Source organism: Pholcus phalangioides, unplaced genomic scaffold (genome assembly GCF_987345545.1).
Source record: "Pholcus phalangioides strain wild (caught in Gottingen) unplaced genomic scaffold, Ppha-v1.0 ptg000030l_1, whole genome shotgun sequence".
In the NCBI taxonomy this organism is placed as follows: Eukaryota; Metazoa; Arthropoda; class Arachnida; order Araneae; family Pholcidae; genus Pholcus; species Pholcus phalangioides.
In genome coordinates this window covers 7,344,906-7,360,673 of record NW_028301620.1, presented here as the reverse complement: position 1 = coordinate 7,360,673, position 15,768 = coordinate 7,344,906, and the positions used below count along the sequence as shown (strand labels likewise).

The following is a 15,768-nucleotide window of genomic DNA, read 5'->3' as shown; positions in this document are numbered from 1 at the left end:
TTTCTTTCTTATGTTATAGTATAATTCCGGAATATATGAAAGAAATAATTATATAATATATGAATGAAATTATAGAATTATTAGAAATAATTCTATAAAATTATAGAATTATTTCTTTCTTATGTGCTGGGGAATCATTTCTTTCATCAATTCTGGAACCATTTCTTTCAATTCTGAATTTTCATATATTATAGAATCATTTCTTTCATATATTATAGAATCATTTCTTTCATATATTATAGAATCATTTCTTTCATATATTATAGAATCATTTCTTTCATATATTATAGAATCATTTCTTTCATATATTATAGAATCATTTCTTTCATATATTATAGAATCATTTCTTTCATATATTATAGAATCATTTCTTTCATATATTATAGAATCATTTCTTTCATATATTATAGAATCATTTCTTTCATATATTATAGATAGGCATTGAACATTGAATGCCTTTGCAGGGAATCGAACCCACGACCTAAACCACTAGACTACAAAGTCAACGAGTCTCTTAATCTTTTCTTGGAGCCCGTGAGCACTGAAAGGGACCCTGCAAAGGCAGTTGAATTTTCCCTCTTTCCAAAAAATTCATCTTCGAAACAGCCAGTTGTTAAAAACCTTTGTGCGGAGAGTGACGTCATCCTTTCTTATTGTCCTTGTCATCAGCACCGGACCTAGAAGTACTCAACTACCTCTCATAGCTTCAAAATGTTTTGAATCAGTTTATCGAAATAATGACTCAAGTCAGTCTGAGGTGACCATGTTATACGCATTTGCTGGAACATTCCCATATTTTCCCGTAATTTTAGACTTCCCGACCATGGGTGTAAAGTTATTGGAAATATTGAGGGGGGCCTGAAAAATATTGGGGATGGAGGGGCTTTAACAAAATATCTCCATAGGCATTACGGAGATTTTGACGAATTCGAGGAGGCATAGAGCCCCATACAAGTTTACGCCTCGATACAACGAATGAACGCCAGAACTTTGCTACTGGACTTATCCCGTTGCCGAGATCTCTTCCAGCCCAGCTTCGTGGCAGAGTCTGGAACACTTTATTTAGTGTCAAAAAAAAACATACAAACTTTTTTACAACATATTTTCCCCGGACAATTGGGTACTGTCGCGATTAACAAATTTTGTGGTGGTTACAGATGAGATGGGATTAGGAGTTGGAGAAGTTTCGGGATTTAGTTAAGATGAATGTACACATATTAGGATGGAGGTATGTTTTAAAAGCAATTGAGCACCCCCCCCCCCCCATGCCATCTCATCTGTTAACAAGTTTACGCCTGACTTTTTCTTTTTTTTTACATAAAATGTCCCTTTTTCACATATTTTCAACTTAGCCTACTTCATTTTTTATACTCTCTATGACTGTAAATTGAATATTTATCTCACATGTCTGTGATGTTGAACGTTTTTTATTGTAGAATTTATTTCAATTTACTGTAATCTGCAGTAGAGCTTCATTGGCGATTTTCCAAGATTTTGGTGACATAATTGGTAACCTTTCTTATCTTTGGCATCATTTTTAATGACAACTGGTGATATCTCCATATTTTGAGATGAGTATAAATTGAATATTCATCTCACGTTTGCCATATTGAAGATCTTTTCACGTGAAATTCATTTAATGGCACTACGATTTGCAGTAGCACTTCATTTCCCGTCAATAGCGATTTTTCATGGTAGTGGTTCACCCATATGAATCAAGTTTGAGTCGGTGACCAACAGCTGAAAAACCCTTGGCTGGAAGTAGATTGGAATGACTCTTCTCTCGGAAGCCCCTGAGAGTCCAGTTCGATCGGAACCCACAGCGCAAGAGCGCCTGACTGTCAGTGAATTTGAGTAGCCCATCTCGGAAGTTCCTGCAAACCAAGTTTGCGTTGCGACCCATGGGTTAAGAACCCCTGATTTTAGCGACATAAATTGGCAACCTTTTTTTACATTTTGCGTCATTTTTGGCGACAACTTGTAATTTTCCATGTAAATCTCCGTAATATTCTCAGTAACAAGTGGTCAGCCTGATGTGCGTGCATGCCACATTGATGCGTAACTGATTTCACACTCATTACATCCGTAACCTGATTTCACACTCATTACATCCGTAACCTGATTTCACACTCATTACATCCGTAACCTGATTGCACACTCATTACATCCGTAACTTCATTTCACACTCACCATGTTTTCTAATAATAAAAAATAGTAATAAATTCTGATGCCAGTTTGAATTCTTACTAGTAAGGCGACTATACGTCCCGTATTTCCCAGGACATTCCAATATTTTCATGTCATTTTGGCCACTTCCGATTTGGATTTCCGGTATTTTCAACGCGCGCTCGCGCGAAGCCTACATGGATTTTCATTCTTTACTGAAGGCAAGGGTTGAAATTATTTTCCAACTCGTAAATTATATTATGATAATTCCAACTATTAATTAATGAAAATACTCCGCTCACAAATTTGTCAAGTTTTAAACGTTTTATTTCGTAGAATACATTTCAATCTCCAGCAATTTGCGTAATGCTTCGTATCCCACCTTTGACGATTTTCAAGTGATTTCAGTAATAGTTGACAACTTTTCTTACCGTTGGCAATAATTGGCGATGTCCCTTGTTTTCCTCGTATTTGGAATCTCAGTTTCCCGTGTTGTTCTCGTGGAAATATGGTCAGCCTACTTATTAGTAATGTTCGACTTGTCCAATCATAAAGCTGTGAAAGCCATAAAAGACCGGACATAGTCCAAAAATACACATGATCCATCAATAAATACATTTTATACAATTCACGTGAGTTTCCGGCCTTTTCGCGGTGGTCATTATTCGTTATTTTCTGTCAATATTAAAGGAAGTGACCCTTTTTTCTCCCCTCGCATATTATTTATTTGAAACATCCAAAACACACTAAATACATGTTTCTAAAAGCAAAATGCATATCCGTAACCTGATTTCACACTCACCATGTTTTCTAATGATAAAAAATAGTAATAAATACTCGATGCCAGTAACCTGTTCATTTTTCAAAATAAATATTTCGTCGTGACACCACGTGCTGTTTGAGGATAGAAAAACAAAACAAGGTCCATGTGTTATGTACATACGTAATTAGGCATGTCAAAAAGTGAGTCTTCACTGAATATTGATGAGTTGTAATTGGAAATTTATGCAAATGAGCTTTTGGTATATTGAGGAAAGGTATTTATTTTTAGCGGAGGGGGTCGTTGTTGAGAGGATCGCGATGTCGTGTCGTCGATTTTCGCTCCATTGTCTCGTTCTGTAATGTTTAGATAATGATTGAAACAATGGAGAATATGAAGCATGTTTTGCCTTTATTAAAGACACCTGGATAAAATATGGATGTTTCGTCCATGCATATTGCATATAGTATCATGTGTGCTCAAAATCTGGTCAGCTCAAGATTTTCATCTTGGTCCAGGAAGCAATTTTAATTAATTATATTTAAATTGATTTTTTTTTGTTTTGAATTGTCCCGTAAAGAATTTAATCCAGATTTTATGCAGCCCTTGAAAGAGTAACAAACGATTCATTCAAATTTTGAAGAAATAATACAGGATTTCTAAAACCCTCGAAGAGAAGTCAATCAATTCTGATAAGGTCTTTGAAAATGAATCAATTCAGTTTTTAATAGCTTCCGAGAAGTCATTCATATTTTACATGACCTCGAAGCTTTTTTTTCCCTCTCCCTGAAGAAGTTATTCAGTTCAGATACGGCTCTCAAAAATGTAATTTAGTTTTGATACCTGCTATCGAAATAGAGAAATTCAGTTTTTGACGAATTTTGAAAAATTATCCACATTTTAAACGGGCTCAAAGATTTTCTCTCAGAGTCTCTCTCTATCTCTATCTTATTTAGTTATTTATTAAGTTATTTAGATTTTATACGGCGACGGGAGAGAGAAAAGCTTTGTCACCTCTCTTTCTTTGAAGAAATTATCAAGATTTTATACAGCCCCCGAAGCTTTCTTCTCTCAGAAGAAGTTACTCAGTTCAGATGCGATTTATAAACTCAATTCCAGATTCTATCACATACAAGACAAAATTATTCTTTGATTATTTGCATAAGGACTAGGCATGTGTGGTGTAGCAGTAGTAGGTAGGGCCTCCAAAAAATGGCTCGGGGATCCATGATGTTCTTAAGTCAGCCACCTCGTTGGGCAATTTGCCTGTTGTGGCGTTGTGTTTGTATTATCTGTGGATGGTGCTATGATCACAATTTTTACTCCAGATTCTTTATTGTATATATGTATATCATTGTTTGTTATTTTCACATAAATTAATAAATTTCCGGATACACCCATCCCCCGGGAAAGCTTCGATATTTCTCTGAGGTGGAAGCGGGGTGTATCCGGTCCTTCAATGTTTAAAGTTCAGATGCGACTCTAAAAAATGCAATTTAACCTTGTGTGATACCTGCTATCGATTTCATCAATTTTCTTGAATTCTGGGATTATTTCTTTTGTTCATTCTGAATTTTCACTAATTCTGAAATTATTTCTTGTATTCATTTTGAATTTTCGCGCGTTCTGGAATTATCTCTGTCGATTATTTTTCTTATTTTCAATTCATGTATAATCCGAGTTTTTATTATTTCTCAGGCAATTTCTTTCATTAGATCCTAATTTTATTTGGTTTTGGAACTATTTCCTTCAACAATATATAAAATTTACTTCAGTTAGAAATTTTCATTGATTCTCTCTTACTCTTTTTTTCTGTTACATTTAGTTGTGTCTATACTTTTGTATAAATATTTTTCATCATTCCTGTATATTTTGTAACAATGTATGAATTTTTGGATGCCGATTCCCACTCCCACAGAATAAACAAAATCGGTGCTAAGGGGCGGTTCAAGTATTACGTAAGCAAATTTTTAGCCATTTTTGACCCCCCCCCCCCTTGTCAGCAAAATTTCGTCATCAACTCTGCCCCTCTGAATCCAACTCATATTTTCATAAAGGGTGGTTGATGACGTAAGCGTTATCCAACCCCCCCCCCCTTGTCATCAAAAGTCAGCAAATCGGAAATCCCCCCCCCACATCGATGATGACGTAATACTTGAACGGCCCCTAAGGGGGGGGGGGTTCCCGTTATTATTGAGACGACTCTGTCCCCGCGTCTGATGAGGGTGACACTGTGTGCACAATTACCGTATATTATCCCCCATTTATGACCCAAATGTATTTAAAATCGTGTTTCCGTGGATATAGAGATCCAGCTTACTATGGTGTTCAAGATAATGGATTTGTTTTTGGCCTCGTGTCGTCATTCATGATGTAATTTTCTTCCGGAAGACTTTAAGGCTCTCGAAAGACGTTACGAGACGATAAGTTCACATCAAATAAACAAACAACTCCCGCTATGTTATTAGTGGCTAATGTTTCACTTTTTCTACATTATGGATCATCTGATTAAATAGTGTTATCTTTCGGCTAAATGTGATAACCGGAGTCTTAGAGAAAAAAAACAAATCCGCTACTGATACGAGATGAAGAGATAAACCGAAACTCGAAAGATACTGCTGCCATCTATAGAAGAAAATTAAGAGCAACTTCATTTGACCAAATTAGGTTGGCTAGCGTTACCAGATTCAAAAACTGGCAAAGGGGGGGACACCTGCGTGCACCCTAAGTCACGTGACTTATCTAATTTTTCACAATAGATGGGGCCACTATTTGAACCAATAAAAAACCGGCCGCAACAATCATTTTTCCCAACTGTAAAACAAAAGCAGAAACAGAAAAAGTTCTGAGAATTTTGACGGCTATTGATGAATTATGCGTGTGGGGGGGGGGGGGGACAAAAACACGCATATCAATGGAGAAATATATGTTTCAAAGTGGAAAAAACACAACTTTCATTAGAAAAATTAACTCCGGAAACTTGAAAAGGAGGATAAAAGGGTGAATTTTACGAAAAGTAAAGAGACCGCTTGAAAGGAGATCAAAAAGGGAGGACGGTTGGTAACCCTAAGGGTGGCCAGATGAGGTACCTGAGAAACCGGGAAAAATCCCGTTAAACCCTTATTGAAAACCAGGACAAAACACGGAATCCATTAATAATAACCGGGACAAAACCGAGACGTTTTAGAAACCCTATTTTCGGAGACTATACAGTATAAAATTGCAAACCTACAATGTATTACGAAAATGGATCCCTCATGCAACTGCACTTGGTAACAAAATAAAATACATGAATGTTCGTTTATATTGCTTTAAAAATATTGCTTCTTAATTCATTCATACACTTTATTTTGCTTGGTTCTACTCACTTATTCAGTATACTATATGGGTTTGGGGGAGGACATTAAGTACACTGAAGAAAACTATAAGTATTATTTCCTATCGTAAACCTACACCATCTGCCTATAATTATAAATCAGACTATAGATTTAATATTGAAAAAGTATATATATATATACCGAAGTCTAATGTTTATTTATGAACAACGTAATTGGTTTGAAATCAGGCAATGTGCAACAAACACGTCTCCTTCCACGTTTTCAATACAATATTATGCAACCTAAAAAACTTTAGCCCAAAAGCAATTCATATAGTATTTGACTTCATTATATTTTTATAACCTGCCAAATGAAATATCAAAATGATCATTTTTGTCGCACCACGGTCATTTTCTGCACACGAGGGCTAATTAGGCCCCGGGACCTACAATTTATTGCCGATTCCTAACGGCAGGCTTGTTTTTTTATACTCATCGAGAGGTTGGTGCGTTAACCCCTCGATGGGGGACTCCCTGCGGTAGCAATTTTTTCTGCGGTCATGTCGCCGTTTCGGTTGTACCCCTGTGTCAGGAAAGTTTTCTGACAAGGACGAACCGGGTATCGAACTCCTCCCCAGCGCGACCCAATCCGCAAGGTTAAAAGGCTTATATCCCTGGCGGGACAGAGCCTGGGCCGTGACTGGTTTGTCGGGTATCGAACTCGCGACACCTCTAAACATCCTTTGGTACTTCAGGCGAGTATCTTATCGACCTGGGCTACCACGCACAATATCAAAATAGAATAAGAGCTTCCAAAAAACTTATAATTAATTATATTAATCTCATCAAAATAGGGAGGCACTTCTCAGCCCCCAGTATACAGTGTTGTCACAACAAGGCCTCTATAATATTTGCGTCTATTTGTATATTTTGCTTTAGTACTGGATATTATGAAAGTGTTTGCCACCACGGAAAAAAATTATGTTCTATACTCTAGACATAGACCAATGTTTCTGAACCGCCGGGTCGTGGCCCAGTATCGGGCGCTAACACTAGTCACATCGGGCCGTGAGTGATTCGCAGTTTCATTTTTCCCATTAATTTCTCGTTAGTTGTGTGTATGACCTGGCCTTTCACTTACGCGAAGGACATTTACCGGGCCGCGGCCTCCCAAAAGTTGAGAACCACTGCTCCAGACGGATTGCAAGCGACCTCTTGAGTACAATATTGTATGTATAATGTATTTTTTTTCAATGAAATATTATTATCCTTATTATTATTAAATAAATAAATAAATATATATATATATATATAATAAATAAATATATGTACACAAAGGTGCCAAAATGAGTAAAGCATCAGGATAAGGTTATCAATGTCGGACGTCCCGTATATACGGGATTGAAGTGAAGGACATACACCTTTGAAGAGGAGGATTTTTTTAATGCATCCAAAACCGTTAATTACTTGCACAAACAGAATTTGCCTTTTCGCAGTCATTTTTCTACATTGGAATAATGATTAACAATAATATACATTTGCAGTTATTAGTTGAATCGTAATATTCGATTACGCGGGAATCGTAACATTGTCTATTAAGACAATGTTACGATTACGGGAGAAATTTTATTTGCAGAGGAGATTTTTCACATCCGTTACCCAATTAAGCGGGACGAACTGTATTTGAAAATGATTCTATTTCATTCGATCTTTGATTGCTCAAAGAAAAACCGGGACAAATGGGCGTCCCGAAAGCCTTTTTCGGGGCAGAGAATTTATTAGTGAAAAACCGGGACATCTGGCCACCCAACACCAAATATATATACAGCTGTCAAAAATGATACCTTGTGTTCGCTCAACAAACACTTTCTTCGTATGGGTTGACTGGAATCAATGAAAAAGAGAGCCACTGGTAAACGATGGCTAAGGCAAGCCTTTTGCAACAACAAATGGTTGTCGGGAGGAGGGTAAATGATATTTAAGGCAAAAGCGTAAGGTAAATTACCTTTAAAACGAGGGTGCCGCGGATAAATCACTGTTTGAAGAAGAAGCCGTGGAGATAAATTATTTTTTAGCAAGGGTGCCACTGGTAAACAAAAACAACCTTAAAAGTGAGGGTACTGTGGGTAAATTACTCTTAAGAGAAAAAGCCGATGTGGTAAATGATCTTTGTGTGTGGGGCAAGGGCACCGCTGGTAAATGATAGCTAAAGCAAGGGGGGCTGCGGCTAAATGACTGCCAAGGAAACGAGCCTATGGAAAATGGCATTAAAGCAAGGGCACCACTGATAAATGAGCTTTAACGTGAGGGTACTTCTACTACTGAATCGTGCATGTACCTCGTAAACATTCTTCTTAAGAATCGCTAACGAATTGATACGGAATTGCAGGAACATGTTGTGTTTGTGTATATTCGCGGCCCTAACGTATTTACGTTGTCAGAGATACGCTTCTTTCGTGTTACTGATGCCGCTATCTGTCTTCCATATTTTGAAGTAAGAACTACAAATGTAAAATGTAACCTTTTTTTTCATGTTTTGCAAAAATTGTTCGAGGGTCTGTCTGCTCTCTGCTCAAGATAGCCACTGGTGAATGACGACTAAGGCAATGGAGTTGAGGGAGGAAAAAAAATTCCGATGGCAAGTTATCGACCAGGGCAAGGGCACCGCTGGTACATGAGCTTTAAAACGAGGGGCATTTGTGGTAAATGACTAGGGTAAAAGCGCTGCTGTTACTACTACTAACACCGCACATGCATCTAGTAAATATTCCTCTGGGGTATTTCTAATGAATTGGTGCGTGTCGTGTGAATGTAGTTTTGTGTCAGACGTGACGTTTGTATCTGAAGAATGCTTGGTTATGTTTGTCAAAGAAGTGCTGCCCTCTGTCTTTCGAATTAGGAAGTAAACGACTCGATAGGTTATTTCTGAGTGTCGTGTGAGAATTTTTAAAATGTTGTAGGCCTGTTTGTTTGAGTGGAGAGAGTTTTTTAAATGGCTGGCGTGCATCCCCACCTTAAAATTGGAAAGGCACAGAAAACCAACTTCAGCCGGCCACAACTGTATCGTCAGTGGTGTTCAGACCCGGTTCGTCGTAACGTGAAGATGATAAATTTCCTTGAAGGCAAAGGTACCGCTAATAATGTTTCTTTTAGGTGAGGTTACTGCTGGTAAATGGATTTTAAGACAAGGGCGCTACTGGTAATGAGGCTTTCAAAGCGAGGGCACCGCTGGTAAATGATCACAAGGACAAAGGAGCAGCGATAACCAAAACGTCAACAACGATTCTTAGGCTGAAAGTTTGGGAATCGGCTGTTAGATAACAAAAAAGTACACGTCCGAAATATAAGAGCTCCTCGAAACCCGAAGCTGACTCATCCACCATCTTTGAGCAAAGCGTACCTTCAGTATTATCGCTATAACCAATCACTCTTATCTAAAAGCACCTGAAAAGGAGGGCGGACTCGTCGTTCTCCATCTTCGAGCAAAAAAATGGTTTCTGCCGCTGTGATTGACGTCTAATCATTGAAAAAAAACAAGATAGGGAACGGTGATTGGCTATAGTACTTACGTCAAACTTTCTCTCAAAGATGGCAGATGAGTCAGCCTGTGGTTTCAAAGAGCCCTACCGTTCCCCTATCTTACTTTTGCTTAACGATTAGCCATCGCGCATCACTTGGAGTGGCAAAAGTAATTTTATGTTCAAAACTGGAAGACGATGAGTCCACTTCCTCCTTTCTAAGCGTCTTACGTATTTCTTATTACGTACCTAGTTGGTTTTGCCCGTGATCCGAAAGACATAATGAAATTAATTAATTGTTGATTTCTTTTTCTGCAGGATGCCATAACTCTTTGTACCTTGGGGATAGGGACAGCATTTGGAGAATCGATATTAGACAACAGCCCGCACAACGCAACCGTGGTCACCAATGAACACTGCGAGTTGCTCAGAATCGAACAAAGAGACTTCAGAGAAATGTGGGAGGTAAGTCTGAGATTGCATTTACTTACTCATTCTCTACGACAATTCTATAAATGTGTCAATCAATCGGATCAGAACCGGTGCCTACCACAAGATTTACCATTTCTTTATACACGAAAAGCGATGATGTCAGTGCCTCTCTCGTTAAAATGCTCTCGCCTCAGCAGTCTCAGAGACTCACACGGCATTTCAGAATTATATTCACTTTAAACTGAATACTCCATTCACTAATTTCTAATTATACAGTCCATCTCAAAAGTTTAGGCACAATAGATTTTTAATTAATTAATTAATTAATTAATGCACCGTGGATACCGTTTGAAATTTTGATTTGGTTTTTTTTCATTCATCGGAATGCAAACACCTGCTTCAAACTAAGGTCATTGTCGAATAAAATAAGTTTAAACTCAAAATTTTCAAAAATAGCTCTGTCTTAAAAGTTTGGAAAAACTTCTGATTCTATGCCAATTTGGAAGATTGCGTCTACGTGGCGTATCAGAGACGCGATAGTATAAAAGTGGAAAGCTATCTAATTGGTTTTCATTAAAAAGAAAATTGCCAAAGCCGTCGCATATTTTTTACGATGAAATCCTTCATTTGAAAGCCAAAAGAAAGACTAAAACGCATCGCTATTGCTTTGAGCAGGTCGAAATGAAGTGTCTGCCGTGTATTGGCCCAACGTGTCTCTTAAAAGCCAAAACCTGGTTTTGGTAGGCAACGCAGTGCAAGTTTACGCGAAAACTAAACCGGGTTTTGTTTTCTCGTAAGACGGGGCATCCGTTGGAAGATTGGCTTCAAAGCAGAAAAATTACCTTGCATGAATATATGAAAGATATTGGAGTGAAAATTTCAACAGATAGCAGTTCATAGACGGATCATAGAAGCTTGTATTTGATTAAACAAAAGAGCGGTAAAGAAATCCCCCGTCACAAGGAAGCACCAAAGAGAGGTGGAGAAGAGAGTCTGAAAATGGGCACGAAATCATGTGTTTTATGGAGACCAATAGCTTGGTATCACATTTAGTGGTGCAAAAAAAATGAAGAAATGAATGAAAATATACATAAATAAATAAATGGAGCTCACATGTCCCAGGCGGATGTTTTCAGTAGACAGTAAGTTGGAGCTTGGATAAAATGGTATGCATTCGCTTCTAATGGCCAGGCTTCCTTGGCTTTTGTAATTGGTCGCCAAAACGTTGATGCTTAAAGGAGATCCCCGAGAGCAATTTGCTACTAATTGGAGAATATTTAGGAGGACTATGTTCGTAGTTTCAACATTATAACGTGTCCATTTAAAGATCTGCTGGAACAAAAAAAGCTCTTCAATTGCGAAAATGTTTTGGTTTTAGACTGGCCATCGATGAGGCCTGACTTGAAATCTATTAGGAATGTATGGACTATACTTACGGTAAATGTGCTTGCAAATGAAATACAGTATTCGAATGTTGATGACTTCTATGAAGACCTCTATAGAGGAAGCTTGGTACAGTTTTGATGTTGAAACCCTACAGAATTTAATCCATTTACGATCAGGGCCATAATATTGCGTCCAAATGCTAGTAGAATAAATTTAATTTAGTTGACTGTTTCTTCAACCATTTTGCCTCGAAGCTTTATTGTAACCCTATGAAACACAGTCGTGTGTGTCCCCCGTTCTTCTCAGCTAACCCCCTTCTCGTTCTCTACGGCATCCCCTCCACATATCATGTATCTTTCTCAGACCTAATCCTTCTATTGTATACTGTACACGGAAGTGAGAAATAAAATACGTAGTTGAGGGTGAAAAGCAAGGTACTGTACATCTCTTATCTAATTGTCTACTGTCTGTGATGTTCCTCTCCCCCCGTATAGCTTTTTTTTCCTTTCTTCCTTTTTTTAACATGCGAAAAAGGCTACTATATGACCTATAGATCTAATGCATATCACTCAAATTTATCGCCAACAGCTTGTACGCGAAGGGGTTAATTAGATCCGTGGATGATGGTTTGTTTGAGGTTGATATAAAAAAATGAAAAGTCTATCAGTTATTGAAAGCCGCCGCTATGGTGGTCATAGTGACAGACTGGCATCGCGTAGACCCGGGTTCGAACCCCACTTTCGCCATAGCGGTGGTCGGCTGAAGTTGGTTTTCTATGGTTCCCAACTTCGAGGCGTGAATGCGAGCCGATCTCCCCGTTAAAAAGTCTCGCCACAGAGAGCAACAGGCCAGAGAACGATACAATTATTTGATCATTACACTTCACCCACAGTTAGGATGGCAGCACTAACACGGAGCTGCTAGAGCTCAATGCTCTTTAGTTCGCACTTACTAGCAACGGCAATCTGTACCTATTCTTCATTAATTAATAATCAAAACGTAAAAAAAAAAGATAAAAATATAGTGTTCAGTTTGTTATCTTGTGAAAAATGATCCCTGTGCATTTATAGAAAAGTTCAGTGCAGCAGTGGTATACAGTGGTGGTCGAACTCTCGAAGGGTAATCCCAATCAGTGGAATAGGCAGAATCGACCTTCGCAGGGGGCCATAAAAGGATTAGGCGGTGGAGGGCACAATTAATTTCTTAAAGATAAATTTTGAATCGTTAGCCTTCAAATAGCATTTAAATTAACATTGTGACGGGGCATCTTATTATCATCCACCTCGTTGGGCATTTTGCCTGTTGTGGCGCTGTTTTTGTATTTGTAACAGCTTATAAAATTATTTTCATCTGATATTTTAATTTTATTGAAGAAAATTTTTTTTGCATCAAAAATAAATTTTTGATCGTTTTGGTGGGGAGGACACGTGCCCTTATGCCCACTTCCTGCATATATGCGGTTGGACAGAGACGTCTTCAGCTTTTTTTCTAGCTTCGAGCACTGCCTGTATCCATCCTCAAAACAAGAGCACCCTTTTCGAAGAGTTCGACGTACAAATGCAGGAAATCAAGATCAACTCAATCCTAAAACGCACACAATACAAGGAATTTAATTTAAGAATTTTCTCGCGAGCACGAAATTGGTCACGAGCATCTAGCACTATGGGTGCTTCAGGGAGCAACTTCGTTGAAGATGCCTGCGGTAGGAAGCAGATCTGACGAAATTTTTCTGTTAAGGGATTAGCTGACTTTTGCTGACAGCGGTGTCAAAAATGGCTAACAATCTGCTTACGTAATACTTGAATGGTCCCCTAATCATCGTAGATATCTCAAAACAAAATGTCATCAACACCCATTTGTCATCCACTTTTCCTTCCAATTCTTTCCAAAGTTTCATTTTCAAAGGCTTATTTATTCCGAACTTTCCTGGTGACAGACATGATTTACACATTTTCAGGATAAATTTGTTTTTTAACGTTCGCGATAACAACGTGTATAACGAGTCATGGCCCGCGATAACAAAAGGACAAGTTGGCGATTACGAAATTCGAATTTTTTTGTCAAACATCGTTTCGATATTATTCAGGGGGAAAAATATTATCAGTTCTAAAAAAAAAAAATTTCGACATCTACAGCTGTTGATAAAATTGGCTCTTTTTTAATGCTATTATCAGGAATAATAACATTAAAAGCCAATGTGTGCGGCAATCACGCCAAATGGATTTCGATTCCTCCATTTTTCATTATTAATTATATATTGCACAACAATGAGAAAAAACGGATATATTGATTGTAAGCTGATCATAGTCAATACAAAATAGATGATCGTAATTTTAGAAGGAAATTAAAATTTGTTTTCATAAAATCGAGCCAAATTCGATTTTGTTTGACTGAATTTGGCTGTTTTTCATTGGGCACTGAACTGCCACATGTATTCACTTGACGCAAGATAAAAATCGAGCTCTTTTCAATGCATGGCTTCTTACAGTCGGTCCACGATTATGATTATGTGAAACATATGTTTTAATTGATACTGTATAATTAATATGGGACTGAGTCTGTCAGTGAGTGGCACGTATTCACTGAAAAGAAATAAGTCCGGTATAGAACTCTTATTATGGCGGGTAAGTTCCAGTCCGTGATTTTTTTTCCTGTTTCTTTTTTATTTGATTCAGGGTCATTCTTACCAGACGCGGAGCCCGGACGCATTGCCGCCCATACCAGACACGAGGCTTTTTCACGGGCTGCTCGTTTGATCATTTTTTGTCGCACCACGGTCATTTTCTGCACACGAGGGCTAATTAGGGATCCGCAATTTATTGCCGATTCCGAACGGCATCCTTTTTTTCATACTCACTGCGCTCGGTGTGGGACTCCCTGCGGTAGCAGTCTTTTTCTTTGGTCACGTCGCCGTTTCTGTTGTACCCCCGTGTCAGGAAAGTTCTGACAAGGACACATCGCCCTTCACGGGCTGCTGCTTGTAAAGTTTTGAATTTCCGTATTTCTCTCATTATTTTCGAATTTTTATTAATTTCCAATGAAATTTATTCTGGAATGATTTCTCTCATCAGTTTTTGAATCTCATTAGTCTTTTATCAATTCTGATCAAGTCTGAATTTTCATTCGTTTTGGAATTCTCTCTTTAGTTTCAAACTTTCATTAGCTATGGAATCCTCTGATTTGTTGTGAAAAATTTAATTTGCTCTGAAATTATTCCAAATTCTTTCATTAGTTTCAGATTTTCATTAGCTCTGAAATTATTCCAAATTCTTTCATTAGTTTCAGATTTTCATTAGCTCTGAAATTATTCCAAATTCTTTCATTAGTTTCAGATTTTCATTAGCTCTGAAATTCTTGATTACTTTGTGCATTTTCTTTATCTCTGGAATTCCTTGATTAGTTTCCAATTTTCATTAGCTCTGATCATAGTCAGTTGGCAAATATTGAATGGTTCAATTTTATTATCGGAAATGAACCTGTTTGGGGAAAACACGCCAAAAATTTTGATTCCTCTATTTCATTATTAATTATATTTTTTTGGAATAATTTCTAATGAGAAAAATCATGAAAAACTGATTTAAATCTGGGTTAAAACTCTTATTAATGGTGGGTAAGTTTTTTATTTCGTGGTTTTTGTTCCTATTTTTCTATTCGGTGCTAGGCCGTCCTTCCCAGACGGGCGACCCTGGGCGGAAATAATAGCGGGGCCAGAGCTTCTTAACGGTTTCAGGGAACCTTTCTTTCTCTACAGGGTTTTTCGGTTTCCCCTGAGCACGATTGTATCTATTTTGTGAGGGGGGGGGGGGGGGGTGGTTGGAACCCAACTAACGCAGAAATAAATACAGAACGTGTAAAAACGGTGAAATATTTACAAAAAATATATATTTCATGAAAATTTCAATTCGGTGAAAATTCAAGACGAGAAAATTTTAAATTAATTACAGAAATTATATTCCAAATTCATGAAAATTAAGAATTAGAGAATAAAAAATAAGGAAAATATTTAAAATAGATAATCCCAAGTACTTAAAAATTTAGAATTAATAAAAGAAATCGTAGAATTAATGAAAGTTTTCAAAATTTCAATAAAATTTATTTTATTGAAAATAAAATTAATTTTATTAATTAATTATTTTATTTTATTTATTTATCTTTCTTTAATTTTGAAAAATTAATGAAAGAAATTCAGC

At 37.4% G+C, this 15,768-nt stretch overlaps 1 protein-coding gene across 3 annotated transcripts in view; it reads left to right on the top strand.

Annotated features, from left to right (window-relative positions):
• Epac (Exchange protein directly activated by cAMP) overlaps positions 1-15,768 on the top strand; it is a 139,659-nt gene that overhangs the window by 81,147 nt on the left and 42,744 nt on the right. For 2 of the 3 annotated variants that reach the window (XM_089252760.1, XM_089252761.1), the window contains one exon: positions 10,079-10,225. In XM_089252760.1, coding sequence (XP_089108886.1) covers positions 10,079-10,225 — 147 coding nt within the window. Of the gene's footprint in view, positions 1-10,078; positions 10,226-14,041; positions 14,203-15,768 lie in introns of those variants that run through there. The other variant, XM_089252762.1, reaches the window with a different exon arrangement.